Below are 15,043 nucleotides of genomic sequence, written 5' to 3' on the forward strand. Positions count from 1 at the left end.
CCACGGTGCTCGTGCACTCAACAGAATGTCTTCTTAAGGTGGTATGTTCGCGTTGGAGCGCAGCTGTCGGCAAACCAGCTGTTTCGGCCATTTTGGAGGCCTCCGTCTGCTCGCTGCTGCTGCCTGGAGGAAGTCGGTGTGGTGCTGGACCATGAATGGAGGTAGAACTCCCCCCGAGGGCTGCGAGAGTCCGGTCCAGGGTCCCTGTCAGGCCTCGCACCGCTGGCAACCATTACAGGAAGTCTTGGCAGAGATCCGACCCCCAGCCCGGTCCTGAGCAGCCATTGGACAGATACAAGTGGAGGCCATCTGCCTGCTGGCACCAAGGGCAGCCAAGATGGCCGCCCCTAAGGGCAATGGACAGAACAGAGATATCTCTTTCACCGGCGGCTGCTCAGCCTCCCGAGGTTCAGCACCATCCGACACGACCAGAGTGGAGATGAGTCCTCCACAGGTCACGAGGGCCCGGCCAGGACCGGCACTCTGCGCAGGATTTTCCCCTACTTCAGGTCCATGTCTGAGCCCGGGACAGGCAGCGGCCCGGCGAGGACGGCAGTCAGGAAGGTTGGATCAGACGCAGCGCAACGAGCTTCCTCCATCAGCAGCTTCATCAGCTCGTTCTCTCAGAGGATCAGCAGAGTCCTCAGAGACGAACCCCAAACTGAAGGAGCAGAGTCTGGTAGGACATTTAGCTTCCATCAAGGTCGTCACGAGACCAGAATCTTAAACTGCGATACAGTACCAGTAAAACAATCACAGATGCCTCGTTTGATACGGCGGCAAAATAGATAATAGATGATTTAAAGTGCGGGTACAGGAACAGTCCCTGAACACACCAACACTTGTAACAACATCTGTGCACTCTTGGGTTGAGAATCTGATTGTTAATACGTTTTTATAGCGTTTATACTTTCAATGCCATCGAATATCGTATCATCTTAAACACTTTATCCAAAAAGCATTCTTTTGTCCTACACATCACGTTCCACTGACATGAATGTTCTACACAAGTTGGAAACTCCCACATGACATGAACACATCACGACAAAGTTTAATCCCAGTGAGTGTGTTCCTGTGTTGGTCTGAGTGGTTTGTGAGGAACATCCTGATGTGTTGTTATCCGTGTCGCGGCCCTGCGGCGCCTCAGGCTGCTCACAGAAAGTGTTTCCTGAGGAAAACCGTCCTCCGTGTGAATCTGTGTGGTTGTTAAAACGAGATGAAGTCCTGGCGCTGATTGAGAGCTCCCAATCTGCCTGCAGCTGCTCCACAAAACATTTACATTCATTTAGAGTGTGTAACGCTCAGCCAAGCAGCCCGTTTGAAGGTTAAGTTATGCTAATTGCATTTTCCACTCGAACATGGCCTGATGTGCAGACGTAATATTTTGAGGCGGACGATAATGAATGTGTGTTTTCATGCAGAACTGACAGCCGATGCCTCCAAGAATCACTGCCTCTGTTACACAAACGTCTCCTCTATTTCATTCTAACGCTTCTCTAAACATAATGAATTTATTATTGCGTCTGCCTGCGTGATCAATATAAAGCAGATCCAGAATGCAGCACAGATATTTCAACCTGAAGGAGACATTCAAGGATCAAACACTGATCCACGTCCTCCAAACCAAACAATAATCAGTTGATCGAGAAAATAATCAACGGATTAATCGACAATATAGATAATCATCAGTGGCAGCACTAGTTTAATCTTAACGTAGTGAAAAAATCTAATGAAGAACAAATTAACTTTTCATTTTGGCTTAAATAAGTCAAAGCAGAATATTTCCCTTTTTCTTCCAGAATTAAATGTCTGAGTTCTGCTGAAAACAAAACATAGTTCTGGAAATGAAACTAGTTGTTTTTCTGTTGGACTAAATGTTCCCTTCAGGTTTCACACAGCCAGAGTTTACTGCTGAACCAGCTCATGTAGATGAGACAGACGTCATGTTACATGATGGAACGAGGAAGGTGTCGTCCTCTCTGCAGTTAACTGTGGTCATCCATCATCCTGAAGCTCAGACGATGATGAGGTGTTACCTGTCACCTCCCAGCAGCCTCGGCGTGCCGCCGTCACCGGAGCGTTCAGCTCTACTGTCAAATTAAAAGCAGCGTCAAGGAACGCTTGTGTAACTGAGGATGTAGGAAAGATTTAATTGAATCTCTCTGGGCTGGTGGTTCATGTGAAGGGAGGAGGATCTGAGCTGGGACAAGTTATCAAACAGCAGTCATTGTCATGTGTTGGTCAGTTTGGACCTGAATCACTTCTGTAAAGGCTCATTCATGGTTCAGCAGGTGTTTCCCACCAAACAGTTCTGGGGACTCCCTGAGAGGAACCGTCCACTGCGGAGTTCCCTGGGAATCCTGCACAGTTGAGGACTGTGTTGGGTTGGTAAAGCGTCCCGAGCAGCAACAAAGAGAGAAAATCAGAAACTCTCTGCAGATACGAGACACTAACACGCCTTTTCTCCACATTCCAGTCTCCCTCTCTGTCTGTTTACGGTTCTTACGTCTTTTACGTCTTTGTCTCGTCTCGCTGCGTCTGATTGGTCCACATCAGTCTGCTGATGCTGGGAAATAACAAGAATCCAGAATTCAGCTCAGATGCATCAAACTAAAGTAACGAGGCTGTTCTGAAGCTGTGAGGAGGAGAAAGTTCACATGTAGAGAGGAGAAGTCACACAGATACTCAACAAGTGAACACTGATTAAAATATCTGTAGGAATCTTAAGATTTATGTTTCAGAATCTCTCTTTTGTTTCCTTAAACTATAAAAACATCTCACGTGTTTCACTGCGAACACTTTCTCGTCTCTGCAGCTCTTTTTTTGGAAGCTGTCGCCAGTTTGAGCAGAAACTGAAGTAAACATAGAGCCCAGCCCCAGAGCATGCTGGGTAGTATAAACCACAGAGCTCTCACTTCTCTACACACACACACACACACACACACACACACAGGACTCATTCACCCTCCTGCTCTCACACTCTTGAGTTTCCATGAGAAAAAGAACAGCTACTGCTAATTGGAGGCTAATTAACCCCCGTGTGTGTGTGTGTGTGTGTGTGTGTGTGTGTGTGTGTGTGTGTGTGTGTTGTTGGCAGGACATGTGTGGCTCTGGGCGTCCTGACAGAAACTCTGTTCATCAGAGGTGTTTGTGTGTTTGAGACTGACCCAGAGGCCTTGGCAGCTCCTGCATACTGAAGGAGGTGTGTGTGTGTTTCTGTATGTGTGTGTGTGTGTGTGTGTTTCTGTATGTGTGTGTGTGTGTGTTTCTCTGTGTGTGTGTGTGTGTGTGTGTGTGTTTGTGTTCCTTTGTATGTAAATTGTCCCTTTCATAATAAAAGCTCACACAGTAACAAAGCAGCTCTGAGCTCATTAACCTTCAGCGCTTGTGGCCGGCGGCGGTGGGAAAGTGGAGGCTTCCCCCCCGTCGGCCATGTTGGCCACATGAACGCAGAGAAATGTGAACACATGTTGTTTTGTTTCAGGTTCTGGCGTCGACACAAAGGGTGGACTCATTTGAATGTCAGTCCTCTGTTTTAATGTCCGTGTTTAAAGTCTTTTACAACCGATGGCTCATACAGGATGCAATGTCTCTAGATTTAGACTTTTATGGAAAATAATTTGAATAGTTTCAGTTTTGAGCTCCTCAGTCATTCACACAGCAGCAGAACCACATTTTATTCTTGCATTGTTCTCTTAACCTTTGGTTCTTCAGTGTTGGCTTCATTGTTCAGCCTCCTGTAAATATCTTTATATGGAAACACAGAGTGTCAGTGCTCCCGCTGGGTTTCTTATTTACAGAAGTGGTCAGTGTTCATTCTTTGAGCTGCGTTAGCTGTTAGCAGCTGCTTGGATTCACCTGCGTCCTGCAGAGGAAGGTGTAAACGTAAAGATGTGAAGCTGATGTATCAGCAGGTTTATGGAGCGTTATCCTCAGTAGAGATCGGACACATGGACTCAGGCTCAAGGTTCATGTGATCAGTCAGGTTATAGAGATCAATATGAGTTATGTTGTTTGATGGATCCAGTAAAGTGTGTTTCCTTTACACGTGGTGTTGTGGTGTCGCAGCAGGACGGTCAGGAGCAGATCGAGCTCTGAGCTGATATTGTTCCTGTTGCTCTGTGGGTGAAGACAAACCTCCGTCAGTCCTCCAGCGCGTCGGCTGTCCTCCGCTGCTCCCGTCAGGCTGATAGGAGGTGACACCGATGTTCACCTTTGACCCCTGAGGACCGCCCCCCCCCCCTCGCCCCTGCATGCAGGCTGCTGTCATGATTGACACTTGAGAGAGAGAATGTGCTTTGTAGATGCAAATGCAGAGACTCCTGCTGAAGTCAGCGTGTTTAAATATTAATCGTGTCCCTGCCGCTGCTCCAGGCTGAACAACAGAGGAGCCGCCATGATGGAAGACACTGAAAATACAAGGAGCGTAAATCACAGCTGATATTCTGCCATATTCTGATTGATATGAGGCCGTATCAACACAATCAGCCACTGAAGGAGCTGCCACAGCTTTCTGTTTTGTACGCACTTGGGAAAACAACAAATACGAACCAATAAAATAGAAAATTGCCAAATATTTTGATAATCGATTACATTTTTGAGTCATTTTTGAGTTAAGAATGTCAAACATTAGCTGCTTTATTTGTCGCGTAATCCTAAAACAATCTGCAGATTCTTTGATCGTAAAAGTAATGACTGAAAACTGGCTCAGTACAGAGCTGCAACTGTTAATCGAGTTGTATTATATATGTGTGTGTTCAGAGTGTTGCTGAGGATCTCCAGCTGACTTCATGACTTTAGATAATGAACACATGACGTCAGCAGCAGATCAGAGCTGACGTCCCTTTAAGTGTTCATGTGTGTGTTGGTGTGTGTGTTGTGTGTGAGTGCTGCATCCGAGCGGCAGCCTTCACTCACTATCAGCTGCTGCAGGAAACCACTCGTTCAGTCTGTGCAGCTGCTGCTCGCACTTCATATTATCATCTGTTCACGTTTCTCAGAAAGCAGCCGACACTAACGGACTCTTTTAAGAAGAAGAAGAAGAATCTTTATCTGTCAGATTTTTTACAACCCCGAAATTTGTCCTCTGCATTTAAACCCATCACTAGCTGCACATTCTATACGCACACACACACACATTGCAAGCTTGGAGCAGTGTCAGCGCCCGGGGAGCACACATGGGGGGTTCAGTGCCTTGCTCAGGGGCACCTCGGCAGTAACCCAGGAAGTGAACTGGCACCTCTTCAGCTACCAGTCCACGTCCATATTGTGGTCTGTAGCTGGACTTGAACCGGCCACCCTCCAGTCCCCAAGCCAAGTCTCCACTGACTGAACTACTGCCGCCCGAAGAGAATTCTTAAAAAGATTAAATAAGTGAAGGGAAGCAGGTTTACAGAATAAATGTATGAGACAAATGAGAGAAAATACAATAATCAAGCAAATAACTGAATGTTGACTATAAGAAGGTTTTTATATAAAAGTAAATGAGAATAAATCCAGATGATTTTTGCATCTGTTTGTGTCTCTGAGCGAGTCTTGTTTGGTGTTTTGTCACACTGCAGCAGGTCGCTGCCTCTCGTCAGCTGTGAAATAAAGTTTTGACACGTATTAAAGAGTTTATCACACGAAACAAAGCTCCGATAATGAACGTGTTGACAGAATGTTTCCCAGCAGAGATCCTCTGAACAGACGCTCCGCTCTTCACAGCTCCTCTTTGTTTTTCACAGCTTGAATGGAGCGCTTTGATAAAAACAGTGTTTTTCTGTTAATTACTGTAATTTCCTCCTCGTTTCACACCTCAGTGATCGAGGCTGCTCTGGGTTTATATTCCCCTCACAGACACAGTTTGAAGTTTGTTTTACCTTGTGGAGGAATAATTTGAATCCGTCAGGTGTCTGGACCAACATTATTTGGTTTCTCTGTGGAGATTAAAGCTTCTCAGATGTTGTATTGAACGTGATGATTGGATTTCCTGACGCACCAGGCGGACGCTCAGTCAGTTGGTGTTAACATATCAACAGTTTGTTTACCTGCAGTCTCCTGGTTTCTCTCTGTCAACATGAATACAGACCAGCGCCACCTGCTGGTCTGCGGAGGTATTTCCTCTAACACAGAACGTACGAGCTAGCTGGACGTCGGCTGTTTGTCTTTGTGGTGCGTTCAAGTGCAGCTTTTCGTGAGACGTGAGGCGAAGCCACAGTCGGCCTCCATTACTGCTAGTTCTTTAGATGTTTGGTGTGTCTGGATCGTTAGAGCCTCAATCAAAGATGGAAAACTCTCCTAAAACATAGTTAATGGACAAACAAGTGTCAGGAGACGCAGTCTGAGTATTTGTTGACTGATCTGCAGTTTTCACTTCACTTCCGGTCAGTTTGAACCATCTGCTGCTTTCTGAGAGATTCCAGGTACTTTACCGATGGAAACAAAGAAGTTTTCTCATGTTAATGTGTGTGTGTGTGTGTGTGTGTGTGTGTGTTATCTGCGGTCTGGGTCAGTCTCAGCGACACACCCCTCTCTGTTCTCACTGTGGTTTAACCCCCCCTGCCCTTCCTGTTGAATGGTCCCATCTTGATAAAGCCGTGATGTGATGTCACCTCGCTGTGATTGGAGGAAACCTGCTGTATTTACTGGTTGCTATGGAGACCCGACCTGCCAGCAGGGAGTATACAGGTCGACAGACAAAGCAGCCCTCTGTTGGCCTGTGTGTGTGTGTGGTTGTTTGTGTGTGTGTGTGTGTGTGTGTGCGTGTGGTTGTGTGTGTGTGTGTGTGTGTGTGTGAGAACCTGTCAGACTGTTAACCCGTTGGGACTGAAGATGTTTTTTTTCTCGGGTTGACCCAGAAAACCTGGAAACTGAGTTTGTGTGATAATGTAGTTCAGTCCTGGAACACCTTGAAAATTGTCCTGGAAAATAATCCTCCTGTCTGATTGGTTGTTTAGAATTAATCCAAGAGAAAAACAGCTTGACCACGTCCTCTTCATCTCCATCATCATGGCTGCTGATGTGACGATGAGTCGCGGTGTCTTCTGGGTTTTCTCCAGGTTTCTCTCTCAGAGACTCACACTGACTCTGTCCTGAGTGACCACCTGTGATCAGACATCACCTGTCCATCACTGAGACACACAGACGCCATGTTTCTACTCAAACACAAACAGGTTCATGCAGAACGCAGCATCACACCTGTGATCAGAGCAGGTCTGAACAGCCACCAGTGTCGGTGATATCAAGGTGCCCATGAGCAAGGCACTGCACCTGCAAAGACAAGATGTTATATCTGCTGAGTAAAGGGTGTGTGTGTGGGTGTGTGTGTGTGTGTGTATGTGGGTGTGTGTGTGTGTGTGAGTGTGTGTGTATGTGGGTGTGTGTGTGTGTGTGAGTGTGTGTGTATGTGGGTGTGTGTGTGTGTGTGTGAGTGTGTGTGTATGTGGGTGTGGGTGTGAAGAGAAACTCGACTCCGGCCAAACCTCCAGTGGGAATGTCTGATAGCTGGGGAGAGTCCACCACCTGTCCACACACACACACACACTCACACACACACACACACTCTTGCCTCTTGTTTATGTTGTATGTTGACTCTCAGGGTTATCTGTCCTTAAAGAAACAGTCAGACGATGATGATGATGATGATGATGATGATGATGACTGTTTGTACAATTGTGACATCAGCTGATGAACAACTTGAGCTTCACAGTTTGAGACAAACGCTGTAGTCACGCGCTGCACTTCATCTGTTTCCTCTGTGGTCCAGTGTGTGTCGAGGTGAAAGCACCGACTCTGCTGCTAAAATAGTCTCGGTCAGAAACTGTGAAGTGAAAGCATCAGTCAGCCTGAAGCTCAAATGTTCTGCATTGTGTTTATCTTGTTCCTGAATGCAGCACTTAAGTAAATATACTTAGTTACTTTCCACGAGTGTCTGCAGCCTCTGCAAAGTGCCACAGTCTGTCTTTAAAGTTCTGTAGAAATTGTGCATCGTGGACTTTGTTCCAGTCTGTAGAAGTTGTGCACTGAAATGATCCTGAATGTTTCAACAGTGTTCAGTCAGAGAAACTCACACGTGTAATCAGGGTAACGGTGCGTTTCATTTGCTCGCCTGTGAGGCGTGAAGAAAACTTTAAACGTGACCTCTTCTGGAACGATTCTGAGTCACATCAGACAACAACTCCCATGATCCCATGCTTCCTGTGTCTGTTTTATTCTGTTTGAGAGCCGTAGTGGCAGAAATGATATGTTGTGTGTTTGAGTGAGTGAATTATATTTCTGTATTTCTGTAGCTGATATTAAAGGGACAGTACACACAGAAACACACAGCAGCTGTAAACAATATAAAGCAGCAGAAGGCAGAAAGTTCCGGCTGTGTGTCTGGATCCTTCTCCCTCTCTGGCCGTGTTGTGGTCCGGTCTGGTTGTGTTTTGGCGCTGTGACGTGCAGCTCTGACCTTTCACCAGCCGCCCGGACAAATATAGAAGCTTAATCCATCCGCCTGTGCTGGCAGGGAGGCAGCAGGGAGGACTTCCTGTGGACCGCCGTCTCCCTTTGATTCATCTCACACAATAAAACTGCAGCTCAGTTTAAACAAGGACGCAGCAGTTTATTGGCTCGTCTGAGTCTACAGCACACGTGGAGCTTACTGATGCTACTTTAAAAGTGAACCAAATCCAAGCCAAGCTGCCGTTGGTGTCTGTTTAAATGGCTGGTTTCTAAAGGAAGTTCTGCACTGAAATGCAGCTTTTATGGGCTTTTCTTTAAGCAGAAGAGTAATTTGTGGATGTTGGCTCTGTACATTGATGTTTGTCACATCCTGTCAGCTGGCAGACCTCCTACAGTCCTCTCCTCTTCGTGCTGAGCTCTGTTCTGATTGCGTGACGTTGGACTGAAGCAGGACGTCGGTTCAGGGATGTACGAGGCGTTATGTAAGGCCAGCAGCCGGCGGCCTGCCTCTCCTTCCTGGCTTTGTTCGGCTCTGCTCATCTGTCGGCTCGGAGGCGTCCACATGTCTCGTCAGCGGCAGCCGACCTCGGATCTGCTAATTAGCCGAGCTCGAGTCCCTCCGCAGCGCTCGGAGACAGAACAGACAAACTGGCCAATTAGTGTTCCTCTGCTGCTCTTTGGTCGATGCTCCTTCACTCAGCAGCTCTGAACAGGAGCAGGTGCGACTCCCTCAGATCTCTCGGGGGTCTCTGGCCCGAGCTCTGACGTGGATGATTTAGTATGCAGCCAGAAATAGGCTGCTGAAAGTGTAGCTCCTCAGCTCCTCAGCTGCTTTCTGCACAAACACTCGTCCTCCTTCAGCTCTGCTGCACTCCATTCATGAGGCTGTAATTCATCAGCAGACCTGCACATTATTCTTCTGCTTCTGCTGGCTGAAGGAGGCTGCTGTGAACCAGACTCTGTGCACACAAGGCTTCTTGTAACCCACTTGTTTCTTGTCATTTTAGCTTCTGCACTTTGCTTTCAGAGTTGAGTGTTCAGCTCTTAAAAAAAGAGCAGTTCACACAAAAAGTAAACCTCAGTGATCATCTCCTCCCTCCATGATGATGTAAAGTCAGGTGAACAACGTCTTCACTGTCAGTTTGAGATCTCAAGCTTCTGGCCTTTAATGACGTGACGTTTAGACGAGATGAGGTGAAAACTTTCAGCATTTCACAGGAAAAACAACTCGCATAGAGAAACTGTAAAAGGAGGAAGCTGATTTTAAGATTGAAAGTTCATCGTTGGTTTTGGAAACAAGACACGGTCCATTCAGCAGCACCGAGTCATGAAAATGTAGCTGTGAGAACTCGGAGGATTTCAAAATAAAAGTTAATGACGTTGGTTCTTGACCTTGTTAAAAACATGGATCAGAAAACCTTCAGAACAGCAGCTCAGGTTCCGTTAAAATGAGGATGATTTTCTTTATTATCTCTTTAATCATCTTAAAGCCTGTTAACTTGAACTTTAAGGAACGTTGTTATATTACAACAATCTTCCTAATGTTTGAACTTCAACACAGACAGTCACGATGGTCTCAGCTTCTTCACAGCAGATTTCTCTGTTTTGTTTCCACTGTGATGTGATTTAGTTTGAGGAACAACAGTTTGAAATGTGGAAGTGATTTCAGCTGTTGAACAGCTTCCTTGTTCTCTGTAACTTTGACCTGAAGCTCAGAGGGGACGAACAACGAGGACAATATGTAGAAGCAGCACAGCTGCTTACTGGATGAAGAGCTGCAGTCATATGAAGTCATCTAAACGTGCATTCACAGGTGAGACTCACCTGCTCTGTCACTCGTTATTTCCAGAAACTGTGATCTGTCACGTCAGGAAGTATTCAGGTGCAGTGGATCTGAATATAAAGAGACGCCTGGTGGCTGTTTAAGGGTTAAACATCTGTTAATGATTGAGGTTAACTCTGAACTTACTGAGATTATTAACAACTTCTTATGGTCTGACTTTAATGAACTCTTAAGAGGGGCACAGACTTAAAAAAGACAAAAGATCATTAAGTTCTTAATTATTTGAACCAAACACACATAAGAAACACAAATAAAGAGTTAAACACTTCAAATATGTGATTTACTCTGTAAACCTTCACATTTTATGTTAGTTTTGGGTGATAAATTAATGAAAATCTCAAACTGTAAATGACAGACAGGTGATCATGTGTGATACATGTTGAGTACACTGAATAATGTCGACGTTTGTCTGGAAGTTAGCATCAGAAGCAGTTAGCTAACAGGCTGATGGTTGTGATGCAGCTCCATTTATGACTTTCTCTTATCTGAAAAGTTGAACAGCACATTAAGCTGACATTGTTAACCTCCTCACTTATTTGTCAGGGTGCTGTGTTGGTCCTGTTTCTGTCTCCATGTGCATCGAAAAACAGAAATGAGCTTCTCTTCTTAGCGGCGGTGACGATCCAACCATAACGAAATGTGTTTCCTGCTGCTGACCATTACGTCTGTAATTAGAGACACAAAACTGTGTCAAATCAAGATGATAACTGGTTTACAGGCAAAAGCTTCAGCCTCGGCTAAAATGACAGATTTTCAATAGAGGTTCTGTGTTGTTTTGTGTTTTTTGCAACAAGACTGAAGAAGAGTTCATGAACAACAAGCTGCAGGTTCATGAGAATTAAAACCTGTCAGAGAGAAAGTAGAGGAGAGGCAGTGAGATCTGACCGTTACTGTGTCTGCAGGCCATTACATCAGGAAACATGGAGCCCGTGGACTCGTCCAGAATCAATTCAGATCACTTAGTGAGAAGAAAATCATCTGATGTTGTAGATAATATGAGAGGACGCGTCCGTGTCTGAAAATCATGTGAATATCAGAACCCGACTCACTGCTTCCTGTACTGCAGCAAACACTACAGTTTACTCTGCAATCAAGAGTCCATTATAACCAATTAAAGTCAGTGTGTGTGTGTGTGTGTGTGTGTGTGTGTGTGTGTGTGTGCGTGTGTGTGTGTGTGTGTGTGTGTGTGTGTGTGTGTGTGTGTGTGTGTGCCAGGCAAATGATCCCAGCACAGTCCGGCACAGTGAAAGCACCGTCTGTTTACTCGTCCCAGCCGACGAGACGCCGCTCACAAACACACAGAGCTATTGTTCAACACTTAACACTGATTTACTGAGCCACACACAAACACACACACACACACACACACACACATCCAACATCATCACAGTAAATCACCTCTGAAGGAAACGCGAGGCTGTTTTTCATGTCGGTCTGGTTCCTGTGGTTTGTTCGGCACCTCGTCACCAGACGCTGGCTGGATTATCATAAATTTACTCTGGATATTTTATATTCCCACAAGTTCCTGTGACTCATACAATCAGTGCTTCTGTCATCATTCTTCCTGAAAACATGACGTGTATTCTGCTGAATGTTAGAAACCACGAAGTAACAACAGTTCCTTCATAAGAAAAGAAAAGTACCGACCAGCTCGGCAGCACAGGTACTTTCAAAAGCTGCAGCTGATGATGATGTCACGGTGGATTCATCTGACAATCCTTTCCTGCTTTAATCGATAAGTTGTTCTGTCTATAAAATGCTGATCAGTGTTTCGTCCTCGAGCCTCGTGTTCTGTCAGAACCCAAACATATTCAGTGTCCTGTCACAGAGGAGGAACAACCAGAACATATTCACTCTCAGCAAGCTCACATCAGAGAACTGGGACTTTTTGTCTTGAATGAATGAATGAATTCAATTTCCGAATCACTTGAGATACTTTGTGCTCCTACCACAGATGTGTTGTCTTCCACTGATACAGATTATTGATCGATCAGCAGACAGTAGAACCGATGAAACAGAAGTGTGCTGCAGGTTCAGTGTGCTGCAGGTTCAGCGTGAAGCAGGTTCAGCGTGAAGCAGGTTCAGCGTGAAGCAGGTTCAGCGTGCTGCAGGTTCAGCGTGAAGCAGGTTCAGTGTGCTGCAGGTTCAGTGTGAAGCAGGTTCAGTGTGCTGCAGGTTCAGCGTGAAGCAGGTTCAGCGTGAAGCAGGTTCAGCGTGAAGCAGGTTCAGCGTGAAGCAGGTTCAGCGTGAAGCAGGTTCAGCGTGAAGCAGGTTCAGTGTGCTGCAGGTTCAGCGTGAAGCAGGTTCAGCGTGAAGCAGGTTCAGCGTGAAGCAGGTTCAGCGTGAAGCAGGTTCAGCGTGAAGCAGGTTCAGCGTGAAGCAGGTTCAGCGTGAAGCAGGTTCAGTGTGCTGCAGGTTCAGCGCAGCGTGAAGCAGGTTCAGCGTGAAGCAGGTTCAGCGTGAAGCAGGTTCAGCGTGAAGCAGGTTCAGCGTGAAGCAGGTTCAGCGTGAAGCAGGTTCAGCGTGCTGCAGGTTCAGCGTGAAGCAGGTTCAGTGTGAAGCAGGTTCAGCGTGCTGCAGGTTCAGCGTGCTGCAGGTTCAGCGTGCTGCAGGTTCAGCGTGCTGCAGGTTCAGTGTGAAGCAGGTTCAGCGTGAAGCAGGTTCAGTGTGAAGCAGGTTCAGTGTGCTGCAGGTTCAGTGTGAAGCAGGTTCAGTGTGAAGCAGGTTCAGTGTGAAGCAGGTTCAGTGTGCTGCAGGTTCAGCGTGAAGCAGGTTCAGCGTGAAGCAGGTTCAGTGTGAAGCAGGTTCAGTGTGCTGCAGGTTCAGCGTGCTGCAGGTTCAGCGTGCTGCAGGTTCAGTGTGAAGCAGGTTCAGCGTGCTGCAGGTTCAGCGTGCTGCAGGTTCAGTGTGAAGCAGGTTCAGCGTGCTGCAGGTTCAGTGTGAAGCAGGTTCAGTGTGAAGCAGGTTCAGTGTGAAGCAGGTTCAGTGTGCTGCAGGTTCAGCGTGAAGCAGGTTCAGCGTGAAGCAGGTTCAGTGTGAAGCAGGTTCAGTGTGAAGCAGGTTCAGCGTGCTGCAGGTTCAGTGTGCTGCAGGTTCAGTGTGAAGCAGGTTCAGTGTGAAGCAGGTTCAGTGTGAAGCAGGTTCAGCGTGCTGCAGGTTCAGCGTGCTGCAGGTTCAGCGTGAAGCAGGTTCAGTGTGAAGCAGGTTCAGTGTGAAGCAGGTTCAGTGTGCTGCAGGTTCAGCGTGAAGCAGGTTCAGTGTGCTGCAGGTTCAGTGTGCTGCAGGTTCAGCGTGAAGCAGGTTCAGTGTGCTGCAGGTTCAGTGTGCTGCAGGTTCAGCGTGAAGCAGGTTCAGCGTGAAGCAGGTTCAGCGTGAAGCAGGTTCAGCGTGAAGCAGGTTCAGCGTGAAGCAGGTTCAGCGTGCTGCAGGTTCAGCGTGCTGCAGGTTCAGCGTGAAGCAGGTTCAGCGTGAAGCAGGTTCAGCGTGAAGCAGGTTCAGTGTGCTGCAGGTTCAGTGTGAAGCAGGTTCAGTGTGAAGCAGGTTCAGCGTGAAGCAGGTTCAGTGTGAAGCAGGTTCAGTGTGAAGCAGGTTCAGCGTGAAGCAGGTTCAGCGTGAAGCAGGTTCAGCGTGAAGCAGGTTCAGTGTGCTGCAGGTTCAGCGTGAAGCAGGTTCAGTGTGCTGCAGGTTCAGTGTGAAGCAGGTTCAGTGTGAAGCAGGTTCAGCGTGAAGCAGGTTCAGCGTGCTGCAGGTTCAGTGTGCTGCAGGTTCAGCGTGAAGCAGGTTCAGCGTGAAGCAGGTTCAGTGTGCTGCAGGTTCAGTGTGAAGCAGGTTCAGTGTGCTGCAGGTTCAGTGTGCTGCAGGTTCAGCGTGAAGCAGGTTCAGTGTGCTGCAGGTTCAGTGTGCTGCAGGTTCAGTGTGCTGCAGGTTCAGTGTGCTGCAGGTTCAGCGTGAAGCAGGTTCAGTGTGAAGCAGGTTCAGTGTGCTGCAGGTTCAGTGTGCTGCAGGTTCAGTGTGAAGCAGGTTCAGTGTGAAGCAGGTTCAGTGTGCTGCAGGTTCAGTGTGCTGCAGGTTCAGTGTGCTGCAGGTTCAGCGTGAAGCAGGTTCAGTGTGCTGCAGGTTCAGTGTGCTGCAGGTTCAGTGTGCTGCAGGTTCAGTGTGAAGCAGGTTCAGCGTGCTGCAGGTTCAGTGTGAAGCAGGTTCAGCGTGAAGCAGGTTCAGCGTGCTGCAGGTTCAGTGTGAAGCAGGTTCAGTGTGAAGCAGGTTCAGCGTGAAGCAGGTTCAGCGTGCTGCAGGTTCAGTGTGAAGCAGGTTCAGCGTGAAGCAGGTTCAGCGTGAAGCAGGTTCAGTGTGCTGCAGGTTCAGCGTGAAGCAGGTTTAGCGTGAAGCAGGTTCAGCGTGAAGCAGGTTCAGCGTGCTGCAGGTTCAGCGTGCTGCAGGTTCAGCGTGAAGCAGGTTCAGCGTGCTGCAGGTTCAGCGTGCTGCAGGTTCAGCGTGAAGCAGGTTCAGCGTGAAGCAGGTTCAGCGTGCTGCAGGTTCAGCGTGAAGCAGGTTCAGCGTGAAGCAGGTTCAGCGTGCTGCAGGTTCAGTGTGCTGCAGGTTCAGTGTGCTGCAGGTTCAGTGTGAAGCAGGTTCAGCGTGAAGCAGGTTCAGTGTGAAGCAGGTTCAGTGTGAAGCAGGTTCAGTGTGCTGCAGGTTCAGTGTGAAGCAGGTTCAGCGTGCTGCAGGTTCAGCGTGCTGCCGGTTCAGCGTGAAGCAGGTTCAGCGTGAAGCAGG

The 15,043-nt window shown here is 47.5% G+C and overlaps 1 protein-coding gene across 3 annotated transcripts in view; it reads left to right on the forward strand.

Moving 5' to 3' along the window:
* The first annotated feature begins 386 nt into the window (after positions 1-386).
* The window catches only part of rasal2 (RAS protein activator like 2), a 57,544-nt gene continuing 42,887 nt past the window's right edge, over positions 387-15,043 (forward strand). For 2 of the 3 annotated variants that reach the window (XM_030403019.1, XM_030403020.1), the window contains exon 1: positions 387-679. In XM_030403019.1, the coding sequence (XP_030258879.1) occupies positions 514-679 (166 nt within the window). In that variant the 5' untranslated portion in view covers positions 387-513. Of the gene's footprint in view, positions 680-10,156; positions 10,241-15,043 lie in introns of those variants that run through there. The other variant, XM_030403021.1, reaches the window with a different exon arrangement.

Source organism: Sparus aurata, chromosome 21, assembly GCF_900880675.1.
Source record: "Sparus aurata chromosome 21, fSpaAur1.1, whole genome shotgun sequence".
Classification (NCBI taxonomy): domain Eukaryota; kingdom Metazoa; phylum Chordata; class Actinopteri; order Spariformes; family Sparidae; genus Sparus; species Sparus aurata.